Raw genomic sequence first — 14,297 nt, forward strand, 5'->3', positions numbered from 1 at the left:
CACAAGCAAGCCCACATATGACAACACAGCCCTTACAACCATTTACCATGGTAACCATACAATCCACATTTCCATTCCATAATACTATGGTTTCAAAAGCTCATCACGTCGTATTAATCAGAGCGTCAACAAATGTGTCTTACATTGTAGTTGAATATGTGATATGTATATATTTTTGGTAGAAATTTACCATGGTTACCATAGTGCATGTTTGAAAGACACTGTAGTACTAAAGCTTACATCATCACACACACACACACACACACACACACACACCTGCAGTGTCCAACGGTTTCTCTTCAGAAAGGTTTGCGGCACGATACACAGAGCGACTCTTGCGGTGGCATTAAACAGCAGCGCGTCACGCAACATTACAATCCAATCTCTGGAAACGAGACATCAAAGAGAAAACTAACAAGATGTGAAATTTAAACTCACGAGCATTTACAGAGACAACGGCTTCAATTTTCACCTGAGGCGTTTAAGAAAGAAAGACCTCCGCACGCAAAATACACAAGAAGTGTGTGAGCATGAAATGAGAATTTCGCTTTCTTTCTCTCTGTGTGTATCCGTGAGCGACGGCTGACAGCCAAATGACCTTTTAATGAGCAACAAATGCAGAAAACCCCACCTGCACTCATCTACTGTATAAATGACTGCAGAAATGCCACCGTAGTTTAACACTGATGCATCTTTCTCTTTTAGCGTTTCTAAAGTACATCGAGCTTCATTCTGTCAACTGTGCACTAAACACATCAAGTTTGTTGAAAAGCGAACAACGTGAATAGTTTTTTTTCACTGAGCTCATCACAATGCATTCTGGGATTGCTGGGAAAGACACACTTAATTCTGCCCTTTGAATTACACCAAAAGACGGCGTCTTACTTTTGAAAACAGCTCAGATTTGAATCAGATCTCATGAGAAATTAGTGAAGATAATTGAGACATATGATCAAGCGTTTATATCAGAGGCGCTTTCTGCATTCATTCTGCTGAAACAATACAATTATCTATAGAAACAATCGCAGAGAAAACACAAAGACCTTTATTAGCTCACACACACACTTCAGGGACAGCACAGCCTTAATTATCTCCACTACACACACACACACACACACACACACACAGAGCTCTTCTTACCCCAGTGATATAATGCGCAATTCAATTTAATTTCTATAGCACTTTTTACCATGTGCATTGTGCATTTACAGAGAACATTTCAGCACAGCATCTCACTCGACTTTGGCCACATCACTGTATATACTGTACAACAACAGAAATGTGTCACCTGAGATTCTGCTGTGACATCTCTAGTACAGCGGTATTTTTATCTGCTTTACGTTCTATAAAAGTGATAGATAAACATGAAAATGCGAGAGACTGGTTATCAGGTTATCGTGTGAAGCTGCATCTGATTCTGCTGAACATTGAGATGCATGCGGCTGCTTCTGAGAACTGCACACTAGAGACCCGTCTGAGAGCTGACCCCTGTGCCGACCCCTCAGAGTGTGTGAGTGCTGGTATGCGTCCATGCAGGTTTGTTTGTGTGTGTGTGTGTGTGTGTGCATTTTATACGTGTTATTGCAAGCATTTCTGCATTTCAACAACAGAAACCTTATGAACGGAGCTATAAACACACACAATCAGAAATGCATATAAATCCACATGCTGACTGTAACGAGGAAGGCGGGATGAGAGCCGTGAGAAACCGGTGCAACGCGCAGCTAACACTCATTATCACTCGCGTCACCGGCCTCGCACCGTTCCCTCACGGCTCTCGTACCGCCTTCCTCGTTACACTGACATATCGCATATAATACGGGTTAATGCACATAAAGATTTTCTGCGTATCATAAATTCACATAAGAAAAAAAACCTGCATAGAGATATAAACATGCGCCAATCATAGACACATATTCATACATACAGACAATGCATTTTATGCATGTTAATGCACATACTGCATTTGATGCATGTGATTGCAAGATTTTCTGTTTCACAAGTTCACATAGCAGAAGCCTTCCAAATAAAGTTATAAACACACACAACCACAAACGCATATGAACCCACATGCTGACATATCGCTTTTAATGCGGGTTAATGCACATACTCCATTTGATGCATTTTATTGCAAGATTTTCTGCGTATCATAAATTTACATAAAAAAACCTGCAGAGAGCTATAAACATGCGGCAATCATAGACACATATATTCATACATACTGACAATGCATTTTATGCATGTTAATGCACATACTGCATTTGAGGCCTGTGATTGCAAGATTTTCTGTTTCACAAGTTCAAATAAAAGAAACCTTCCAAATAGAGCTTTAAACACAATCACAAATGCATATAAACCCACATGCTGACATGTCGCATTTGATGCGTTAATTCACATAATGCATTTGATGCATAATGCAGGTATATATGTGTTTTACAAATGTACATAAAAGAAACCTTCTGAATCTATCTATAAACAAACACAATCACAAACAAATAATGATACATTCAGACACATGCCACATTTGATGCATGTTAATGCAAGTATTTACAGTATGTGCATCACAAATGTATACAATAGAAAGCTTTGGAATAGAGCAACAAAGATGTACAATCGTCGACACATATAATCACACATACTGACACGCAAGTTTAGTTACACAAACACACGTGTCTGCAGGCTGCTAATAATGCATCTTCAGTTTGCTTGCACTTGTATGTGATTTTACCTGTGATTGCATTTGTGTGTCGTGAATAATTCAAATACTGTCTTTGAATAATGTACACTGGTGTGCGACTGTGAGCTTTTAATAATGCATGTTCTGTGTTGCGTAACGTGTCTCTGTCGCACCTGGGGAACCGATGACATCATCGAGGCGCGGTTATACAATCACAGACCGTGCGTTTATTTCGCATTCAATGCGTATCCTTTCTTCCTCTGCATGGGTTTCTCAGTCCGCTTTTATAATCTGTCACTAAACTCTGCTCGACTCAGCATCCATTACTTCTCTCTCTGTGCGTCTGCCGGCCGGCTCTGTCAGATGGTCTTGAGAGAATTCATAAAAGCCAGAGAAATGAACAAGCGTGCAGTGGAGAGAAAGCATTTTCATGTCCACACACACACACGCACACACACACACGTCTGTCTTTTATTTCAGAGTGGGAATCATCTCTTTGAGCTGTCACGAGTCGCTCTAGAGGAGAAGACTGAAAGATTTGAGCTTGTATCTGACTCATGTGTCCCTGTTATCTAGCACAGAGTGATGTTGTGTAATATTTATTGAATTATAATGCGACTTTGATTGATTATGTAAAATTATCTATTATTTGAGCTTTATAAATTTTGCTTCACTTCTCTCAGAGTTCTGTTGAGAACACATCTAGACTCATGAATCAAACAGAAACTTTAATGTGATACCTGATGAAGACGTTGAATTACAGTCAAGTGCTGCCTGGAATCAGTGTTCCGGAAACTAGTAAGCTCCCTATGTAGGGAGGGAGCACTTTAGATGCAGATTTTTCATTTGGCAGCACAATTTCTGTGTGTTGTGTTTTTATACGCATTTTACGCACCAACAACTACTGGAATGAATAAAGGGTCGAGTCTCTTGTGTACAAACTTGAAACAATAGGATCTGGAGTCATATTTTCCTTCATCTCATCATTAATCGCACAACAACACAGACACGTTTTCAGTGTTTGTTTACGACTGAACATCTCTTTGTTCTTTGTAACAGTTCTGTACTTTTAACTTAGTTCTGGGCAGAATCTATAAATCTCGTGCGTTCTGTTCTGTTGTGATAATCACAGTTTTTCTATTCTTAACTCACTCTGAGGATTGTGTTTATATGCATTTGTTCATGCTGTAATATTTTCCACAAAGCTGAAACTGTGATGCAAGTTTGTCTTTTTATCACACAATGAAACACACAAACTAGATCTATTCCAAACCAAGACAGCATTTTACAAAACCCATGAAAGCAAAATGATTTTTTGTGTCTATCAGCTTTAAGACTCCTGCAGGAGACACACACCAGAAATGTGCAGTATTACAAAAATAATGACATTGACATTGTGATGATGAATTAATCTTCAAAAAGAATCAGAAACAGATATTCTGCAAGGTAGGCGAGACAATTGCGACAAGCCAATCTCTTTCATCAACTCGTGCAGTGTTTACCTAAAACTAATATATAATAGAGATCACAAAACAATCAGAGACGCAATGTGTCTTAAAGAGAGTCTGAAAACAAATCTCATAAGTACACAAAGTCATTGAGGAAGGTCACTAGAGAACGAAATGTTTGTTATTTTTTGTGTATCTCAGTGGTTCTTAACGGCGCACATCTCTTCAGCCCCGCTGTGTGTGTGTGTGTGTGTGTGTGTGTGTGTGTGTGTCTGTTGTTTATTTCTATTTTTGTCTGTAATTTGCTGGAAGTAACAGCACAGTTCTCTGTTGTTTGATTCATAACCAGCATGACTGAAAGAAAACAACACACGTGAACATCATGCCAACTTCATCTGACTGATACGAGTCTCGGCTCCAGCAAACGGATGCAAGACGTACGACAGAAGCGCAGACATCATGTCCTCAAAATTACAGTCACAACAGCCTCGTTCAATCTCCGCACACAATGAAAACTATCAGACGCCATCAAAACATGCTTGTTATCTTCCTCCAACTGGATTTATTGAGAGGGAATTGCAAGGTTTTTAATCAATCTTTTCAGGACATCTCAATGCAGACAGTATGTTTGGCAGCCAAAGTGTTTTATCACATATTTATAGTTGAACAAACCGTGACGTGGCATAAACTACAATGCCTCAGTCGTATTTTTATGATTACTGCATACATTTACAAAACTACAGCTCGCTCTTGTCTCCATGGTAACCAAGAACACCAACTTTATGAACTTCTAGTTGATGTAAAATATGTCATATACGCCCACATGAGCAAATAATGTTGTACGGTGAACTGTAGTATTTACTATAGTAAACTGTAGTGAATTGTAGCATACTGTGGTATTGCCTAAAGTAAATCAATAAACTGTAGTAAATACTGTAGTATACTTTAATATTTGCTACAGTAAACTATCCTATTACCTATAAGAGTACAACGTGTAGTATACTTTGATATTTACTACAGTAAAATTCTGTTAATTGTAGTATACTATAGTATTATGTAACATTAACTATAGTAAACTGATAAACTGTAGTACATTCTGTAGAACACTAGAATAAAAAAAAACTACATCACGAAATTCACATGTACAAAAGACACAGTTGATCATGTGTGTTTTTGGAACATTCTTGTGTGAATCCCATGTGAATTTCCATATGAAACACATAACATGTAAAACCCCATGGGATGACATGAGCGACATGTGGTGATATGTCTCCACATGTGATCACGTTCTTCACATGTCGCAACATGTTGCACATGTCATCCCATGGGGTTTTACATGTTATCCTATGTGTTTCACATGGGATTCACACAAAAATGTTCCAAAAACACGTGTTCTTTGCACATGTTAAACACATGTTGTGATCAAATGCGAAAAACATGTAAAAAACACGTGAAATTCACATGCCTTTAATTTTACTACAGTTTACTATAGTAACGAACTGTAGTATACTATAGTAATATTTTACTTTCATATTTTTAAAACCATATTTACATGATTGTTAGTCTTGAAAAAACATTAAAATCTAACAAAAAACTACTTTAAGCACTGCTAAAATGCATGAATGCTGTTAAAAAGCCTCTCACAGAATGTTAATGTGACCTTCACAAAAGAAAACTTCTGTTGGTTTTAATAAAAATCAACGTTGGGACGTTAAAGCACATAAGACACATACAGTATATACAGAGTCAGAAGATGATCTACAAAATAAAGAAGTCTGTGAAAGCTCCCATTGAGACTTTAGCTTTATGTTTTCATTAAAACGTCGCTGTGAGCTCAATCCATCTCAATCCGGCTCAACATTAAACCTGCGGCGGGGCCGATTTTACCCCGGGGGTCAATGACAACACAACAGCAGAAACGCAGGGCGAGAGCTACAGATAGTGTGTGTGGAGATCAACGTGTTCACCTTTAGCTACAGGAGAGATCTGTTTCATAAACTACACCAGGCCTAAATCAAGACAAATGAGCTCAGACAGATAAGACGTTAGCATATGTTTATGTAACGGAGGCCAGCTAGTAAAGAGCTGTGCAGAGTGTAAACCTCACCCCCCGACCAACAGAGACGCTCTAGCGACAGACGCTAGAGACTGCGGTCTTTAGCCTCCTCGTTAGAGCGCCCGTCTCCCATTCGGACCGTCGCCGGTTCGAGGCCCGTGCAGAGCGGTGCAAGTGGGACCGGTTACATTTACATTGACGTGAAATAAAAACTGACGCTTTCTAGTTTTTTCCCTGTCCTATCCAGAACAATTTATTATTTATTCTCAAGAAAACACAAACATGTTTTACATCCCGATCAAATCCTGCCAGATGAAATCAGATCCCATCCGTTCTGGCTAGAGAATTTGTAAATCAGACACGAATCTTACTATTCTATCATATGGTTTATCATACAGTGACTTGCATGATTTTTTTATGAAATAGGCACTTTGGAAAATAATTAAGAACCTCCGTGAGATCAGGCTGAACATCCTCAACGCCAAGGGGGAGTATAAAGTCCCCGTGAACCGGAAGTTGCGATCATTTTTTATTTTCAATTTTGAAGCATTTCCAAATGTAATAGAATTGTGAATGAGAAAAATAGTGGGTGTGGCTTTCGTCTTTCACTGAGATTTGATTGGACGTATATAAAAACAGGCGTTGCATTTTGAAATGGAACTGGCAGCAGACTGACAGGTGAAGGGGAGGAGTTAACGGATGCTCCGCCCAAGCGTCTAACATACATCATCTAAGATGGATAGTCACTACAGGACGGAAGTGCTTTTTTAGATTTTAACTACAGATTATGAGGGCACACGATTTTTAAAAAGAGAATGACCCACATTGACAAACTATTCACAATAAACATAGACACTGTCATTTTTTATTTCACTGGGACTTTAAATTCTTTTCATGTATAATAAATGCTTATCTAGCGTGCTTTTATGTTGTTGTTGTTATAGTGACAGCGGAACTGACATGCTCACTATTGAGACATCTATTCTTGTGAAATCACATTTGTGTCGCCACAGATATACACACCCCAAAGTTCATAAAGTAAAAAATAACTACATTTTATAAAACCCTTTGCACCAAATGCGAAAATACGCAGCGAGTCACACACATTCAGACAATCCGCTGCAGATAACGCATTTATGCATTAAACTACAAACTCCAGGGACTGATGTACTCAAGTGCACTTATCAAATGAAATTTCATTTAAAACAATTATTTCTACAATTAAACTGGTCCGCAAAAATGCTCGCTTTCTCCGAACACTGTGCGATGAGAATTTAGTAAATCCTGGACTGAGCTCTGCAGAAGTAAAACGCACGGCTGCGCTGTTTTAGAAGCTGAAGACGAGTTCAGCCGTCAGTCTGACCCTGATCAAGCACTCTTCTTCAAAAGTGCCATTTACACACTCACTCTCTGTTCGAACCAGCAAAAAGGGTCCTCAGACGGGTCGAGGAGGAGCGGAAGCGTGCGCATTCACAAGCCAACAGGCGCTCTGGAGGGATTCTTACCCGTCTCGCAGTTCTGCCCGCTGAAGCCCTGCGGACACATGCAGATGTTTGGAGACACGCACGAGCCGCCGTTCAGACAGCGTCCGTCACAGAGGGCTAAAGGTCAAAGAGAGGGCACACAGAGGTCAGGGCCGTGAAACGTCAGATCAGATGCCAGATGGTTTTGGTCTCACCTCTGCAGGTGGTCCCGTTGCCTGTATATCCGGGTTTGCACGAGCAGCTGTGACCGCCGACCGTGTTGAAACACAGAGCGTTCTCATCACAATTGTGCTGTCCGGACGCACACTCGTCGTGCTCTGGAGAGAGAGAGAGAATAAATAAACATCAGGAATCATGATAGTAGCTAGCGGAGGTCTTGAGACGTTCAGCGTTGCCATGGCATCACTTTCCGGACGCTAAAGAGCGATTATTTGCATGACATTTACGTCTCAGGTGATGCGCTGAAAAATGAATCGACAACAGACAGACCAAAGCAATGTTGAGAAAAAATCTAAAGCGTCACAAAGTCAGATTTTTTATTGAAAAAAAATGAAAACACAATCTTTAAAGAATAAAGTCATCAATATGAACAAGCCCTCAACTCTCAAAGACCCACCGAAGTCACGGAAACAGGAAGTTAGGATTGAACATACTGTGTAGCTCCTCCCCCTTTCCGAAATAGCCAGTGGCATTTAAGTTTGAAATGCGTATATCTTCTAAATGTGAATTTTGTTTTTGATTACAGAGATATCCTTACGGCTAACATACAAAACCACAAAACTTAAATTCTGATTTCATGAGGATTCAGATTTCTCCAGAGAGCACAAGACGCAATTTGTGTGTGACCCCAAACTGACCACAATCATAATAAGACACAGGGATTTGTATCCAAGAGAGATTACGGGACAGATTCATCTGGAGGCCAGCAGAGGTTTCATAAAGTCCTGCCAGCACAGTCATTCCCCGCAGAAATAAAACACAAATGAGGAAATAATTACGTGTGGTTCACAACGCTTTCTCTCCAAAATGAACTTTTTACCAGAGAAAATGTATCAGCCGTAAACATTCCTTACTGGCAATGACACCGTAGTTTACATCATTTCATCGTATTAAGGCAAAAATGCACCTTCTGCAGAATTAAAATGAAGAATACCGCATGAACTTTTCATGATCAATTTCCTCCCTAGAGGAGAAGCTGTTACTCACCAAAATGAATTTTACTGCGCACGCGTTTGGACAAAGTTTCAGGCCTAGTGTCAAAAAACGCTGCATAAAACTTAGGAAGAAATAGAACATCTGCACATGTGTCAAAAACAATCCTGTTCATTAAAATCCATTCCAAAAGAGAGAAATTCAAAGCCAAAAGCAGACATCTCTCATCATGCACCCAAGAACCCCCCCGTACCCAAACTTTAGCTTTATTAATGGCGTCGAAATCGTGAAAAATAATAGTTGGGTTTAATAAAACGTACTCTCAAACTGAGCTCAGATTTGTCTCGTCTGCAATCAGAAGTCAATATTATTGAAGATCTCAACATTTCTCATCAAACTGACTCAAATCCAGATGATTTCACCTCATTTACACCTCCAGACTCTTCACTCTCGTTTGATTCTTTTTTATCCCAAGCTATTTTAGTAAAAACATCTTCAAAAATAAGTAAATGTTCATGATATTTTTATATATGAAATGCTCTTCCCATCCACGACAGCACAATTCCGACCTGAGATCCCTAGGAAATTACACCAGCGTGCATTTCACCAAACTGTCCGGAGATCTTCAGATGTCCTCACGCAAACTGGAAACGACGTTTTCAATGCATTCCAAAGAGGAGAATGCGAGAAAACTGCATTATGACACACAGATATTGAAATGCTGTCTATCACAGCGGTGCGGAGATGTCAGATGAGGGGATTATAGCTCAAGGTCAATGCGACCTAGAGCTCAGATCGCATCGGGTTTGAACGGCCTGCGTCACTCGAACTCTCGTCGCTCATGCATCAGACGGATAAACAATGAATTATGTACAGCCGTTGGAGAGGAACACCTCACATTTTCCTGCGGTACAACATCTGTGCAGAGACTGCCATGCTAATGACATGCATTTATTTATGGAATAAAGAATCGGCAGCAAATCACAAACTTTTTGCCGAAAACCGCCCGTCTTGAGTCAAAAGCGATTCTCACACACGGACGCATCTTCTGTCATGTCACGCAAAGGAACGAGACGTGTGATTGGCGTTTTAAAGACGCGGCGCTCCAGCAGGGGGCCTGGAAAAATACAACAAGAATTACAGCGGAGCAGAATTTATCAGGCTGCGACAATTACAGACGTCACCTTAAAAACAGGCCGAGCCCTTTCAAACACATTAGAAAGCATCACGCCGGGCTGTTTTATGAAAAGAATTCTCGATTCCTGTTCTTACACGCTGAGTTCTGGAGGTTTGGGTCAAAGAAACGTCTCACTCGGATCTGTAAATGGATTGGATTGACTGAGACAGTACAGATGAATAACAGCTCTGTTCTGATGAAAATACCAGTGTGAATATATATACACTCACCTAAAGGATTATTAGGAACACCTGTTCAATTTCTCATTAATGCAATTATCTAATCAACCAATCACATGGCAGTTGCTTCAATGCATTTAGGGGTGTGGTCCTGGTCAAGACAATCTCCTGAACTCCAAACTGAATGTCAGAATGGGAAAGAAAGGTGATTTAAGCAATTTTGAGCGTGGCATGGTTGTTGGTGCCAGACGGGCCGGTCTGAGTATTTCACAATCTGCTCAGTTACTGGGATTTTCACGCACAACCATTTCTAGGGTTTACAAAGAATGGTGTGAAAAGGGAAAAACATCCAGTATGCGGCAGTCCTGTGGGCGAAAATGCCTTGTTGATGCTAGAGGTCAGAGGAGAATGGGCCGACTGATTCAAGCTGATAGAAGAGCAACTTTGACTGAAATAACCACTCGTTACAACCGAGGTATGCAGCAAAGCATTTGTGAAGCCACAACACGCACAACCTTGAGGCAGATGGGCTACAACAGCAGAAGACCCCACCGGGTACCACTCATCTCCACTACAAATAGGAAAAAGAGGCTACAATTTGCACGAGCTCACCAAAATTGGACAGTTGAAGACTGGAAAAATGTTGCCTGGTCTGATGAGTCTCGATTTCTGTTGAGACATTCAAATGGTAGAGTCAGAATTTGGCGTAAACAGAATGAGAACATGGATCCATCATGCCTTGTTACCACTGTGCAGGCTGGTGGTGGTGGTGTAATGGTGTGGGGGATGTTTTCTTGGCACACTTTAGGCCCCTTAGTGCCAATTGGGCATCGTTTAAATGCCACGGCCTACCTGAGCATTGTTTCTGACCATGTCCATCCCTTTATGACCACCATGTACCCATCCTCTAATGGCTACTTCCAGCAGGATAATGCACCATGTCACAAAGCTCGAATCATTTCAAATTGGTTTCTTGAACATGACAATGAGTTCACTGTACTAGAATGGCCCCCACAGTCACCAGATCTCAACCCGATAGAACATCTTTGGGATGTGGTGGAACGGGAGCTTCGTGCCCTGGATGTGCATCCCACAAATCTCCATCAACTGCAAGATGCTATCCTATCAATATGGGCCAACATTTCTAAAGAATGCTTTCAGCACCTTGTTGAATCAATGCCACGTAGAATTAAGGCAGTTCTGAAGGCGAAAGGGGGTCAAACACCGTATTAGTATGGTGTTCCTAATAATCCTTTAGGTGAGTGTATGTTTTCAACTAAATGTGATTGGTTCAATGTCTGAAATTAGTTTTATCGAAAAATAATATAATACAAAAACAAACATTCAACGTAATAAAAATGCTTTGAAATGCATCGGATGAGTTTGAAGAAAAAGGAGTCAGTAAGAGATCTGACTGTAACTGAAGATGATGGAATTAACGTAACATGAATTTTCCTCAGATCATATTTCCAAAAGTTATGAGAAATCAAATAAAAAAGCAAAGAAACAAAAATATAACTCATAATATAAATAAAATATATAAAAGAAGCTAAATATTTAGATTTTTATACATGGTCTGTTTTTTTTTTTTTTTTTATTTCAACAAAAATTGACAAACATTGCTGTAAACTGTATTTATGTTCCAAATCTTGGTAACAGGGTTTCAAAGAGGCAAGCCTCATAGAAATTAAAATAAACAATCAATAAAAAACATATTTAATATCACCTCCCATCCAGCGGTTTTATACATTTCAATGATAAAGACTCGTTTCTCAAAGACTCAAAGAGACGAAACTCAATCAAACTAGAGAAAAGGTGGCTGGTGAACTCAAAATGACCGTTCTGATTTCCACATCCTTTGGTGCTGCAGTGACAAAGCCACATTCACAGAGGGAGGCGACGGGCGGCTTCTGTCCACAGTCTGTAAAGAAATGAAGGAGTCCAGGAGTTTGGACGCGGATGGGGAGAGATACAGAAGCAGAGAATAAAACCTCGGCTCTCTGTGGTACAGCCAGCGGCCACTTTCAATTGGTCCTTTCTAATCTGTTAACGGTGAGAATGGACACCCACGCACGCACACACACACACACGCGCACACCCACGCACGCACACACACACGCGCACACACACACACACACGCACGCACGCACACACACAGTCCACACTGCTATCTCAGATAACAGCTTTCTTACACACCGCAGGAAAGACTAATAAACTGAGTGAGACATTATTGGGCTAGAAAAACATGAAAAATCTCACATTTTTCTCAAACACAGCACAAAATTGAATATTTCACTCAAATATGACATTTATTTAAGATTTATTTTACTTTCCATATGAGGCTTGCACCTTTTGAAACCTTGTAACCAAGATTTGGAACACAAATACAGTTTATAGCAATTTTCGCAAATTTTTGTAAAATTAAAAAAGGAAAAAAAACAAAACCTATATAAAATAAATATTTAAAATATTGATACAAAAACATACACATACATGCATATTAGGGTTGTGCAATATTAAAGAAAAATCTGATAGCATGCTAAATAATGCGATATTCGATATGCAATAAGATATTTCTTTAAATAAATTTAAATAGTTTTAAAATATATTGAAATTAATCATTTAACCAATAGGGCTGCACGGTATGAAAGAAAAATGTAAAATACAATAACTTGATGAATAATGCGATGTGCGATAAAATAACGTTTCAAGTTTGTAAAATATATTTTTAAAAAGTGAAAATTATATAACCAACATACATATTTGACATTATTTCTGATTATTGATCATCTTCCACAGAAGTCTCTCTGCTATCTGCATCAACCTAAAACTTAAAGACTATAGACCACTTCGCAAAATGTAAACACGGGCCCAGAAGCACTTCCAATTTCAGTTTTATTTATTTAAATTTCGCATATTTTATTCAAACTTTAAGATATTTTTAACATTTCAACATTTTGATTCAGTTAAAAATGTCCTGTTGCATTTTGTTCAACCATTATGCAGTGTTAAAAACCTGAAACAGGAAGTTCTTTTGGACCAGCTTTGGGTCAGCGTTGTTTACGTCATTCAAAGTGGTCTATACGTAACTTTTTTCATTTTTAAAACAATTCTGTTATTGCAAAATATTGCGATATGCACATTTGAGATGTTTCGGTAATTTCGATATATTGGGCAACCCTAATGCATATATTTGAGAAAAAATAATAAACATTTGTATGTAATTTAAATCACTGATAAATATAAATAAATACATGTATATATTTTCTAAACATGTACGTGTATGTGTTTATAAACAAAGATTTATATGCACAGTATACAGACATATATTTTGTAAAGACAAATTTGATTCTGCGATTAATTCATCGTTTGACAGCCCTAAAATATTTAGCCTATATAAAGATTTACATTTTTTTCTCTTCCTCATGTCTAAAACTGAATCACAAAAAAAGAATAATGCATGATGTTTGATGAGACAAATCTGATCCTTAAATGAGGTCATTGAGATCAATTCCAAAGATCAATCCTAAATCAATAACAGCTTCATATAAACCATTCACTGACTGATAAGCGATCAGCTGTGTGTGTATTATGAACGCTTCAACACATTGTTAAAAAAGAAAGTAAGTCATCTGTTGGTTGTCATTTCAGAGCAGGCGTTATAGATGAGAGTTTGTTCAGCGCCTCATATCAGCGGCGCAAAACTGCAAACTCAGTGATAAACCCCACGGCCATCTGCACACCACGAATCAAAGATTTATCAATATAGTTTTTCCAAGAACAAACTGCCGCGGTCGGCATTTCCAACTAATTACCGTCTCTCCGAGGAAAGAAAGAAAGAATTTCATTAGGCCGAGGGTGGACGCGGGTCCGGATTATCCGTGTGTAAAGTGTGTTTGCATTGAAGCCCTGCGCGAGCTTTGAGAAAGAGGAAAACCTCTCTCCGGGCTTCTCTTCTGAAGGTAACAAATGTGCTCCGGCTATTAATTACAGCACCTGTGACTGAAGTGTTGAATTATGAAGGAGCACACACACGCGCGCGCGCGCGCGACGCTTGAAAGAGTGTACGAGCCGCAGAACTTCATTTCAAACAGCAGATACTCTCCGTAGAGGCCGGAGAAATT

General features: G+C 39.3%; 1 protein-coding gene across 1 annotated transcript in view; it reads right to left on the minus strand.

Moving 5' to 3' along the window:
* Positions 1 to 14,297, minus strand: part of nell2a (neural EGFL like 2a) — a 59,793-nt gene that overhangs the window by 9,339 nt on the left and 36,157 nt on the right. Inside the window, exons 14-15 of the mRNA XM_057329595.1 lie at positions 7,860 to 7,982; positions 7,687 to 7,782 (exon numbers count right to left, since the gene is read on the minus strand). Of these exons, the coding sequence (XP_057185578.1) occupies positions 7,687 to 7,782; positions 7,860 to 7,982 (219 nt within the window). The remainder of the gene's footprint in view (positions 1 to 7,686; positions 7,783 to 7,859; positions 7,983 to 14,297) is intronic.

The sequence above is a fragment of the Triplophysa rosa genome, linkage group LG3 (genome assembly GCF_024868665.1).
Source record: "Triplophysa rosa linkage group LG3, Trosa_1v2, whole genome shotgun sequence".
In the NCBI taxonomy this organism is placed as follows: domain Eukaryota; kingdom Metazoa; phylum Chordata; class Actinopteri; order Cypriniformes; family Nemacheilidae; genus Triplophysa; species Triplophysa rosa.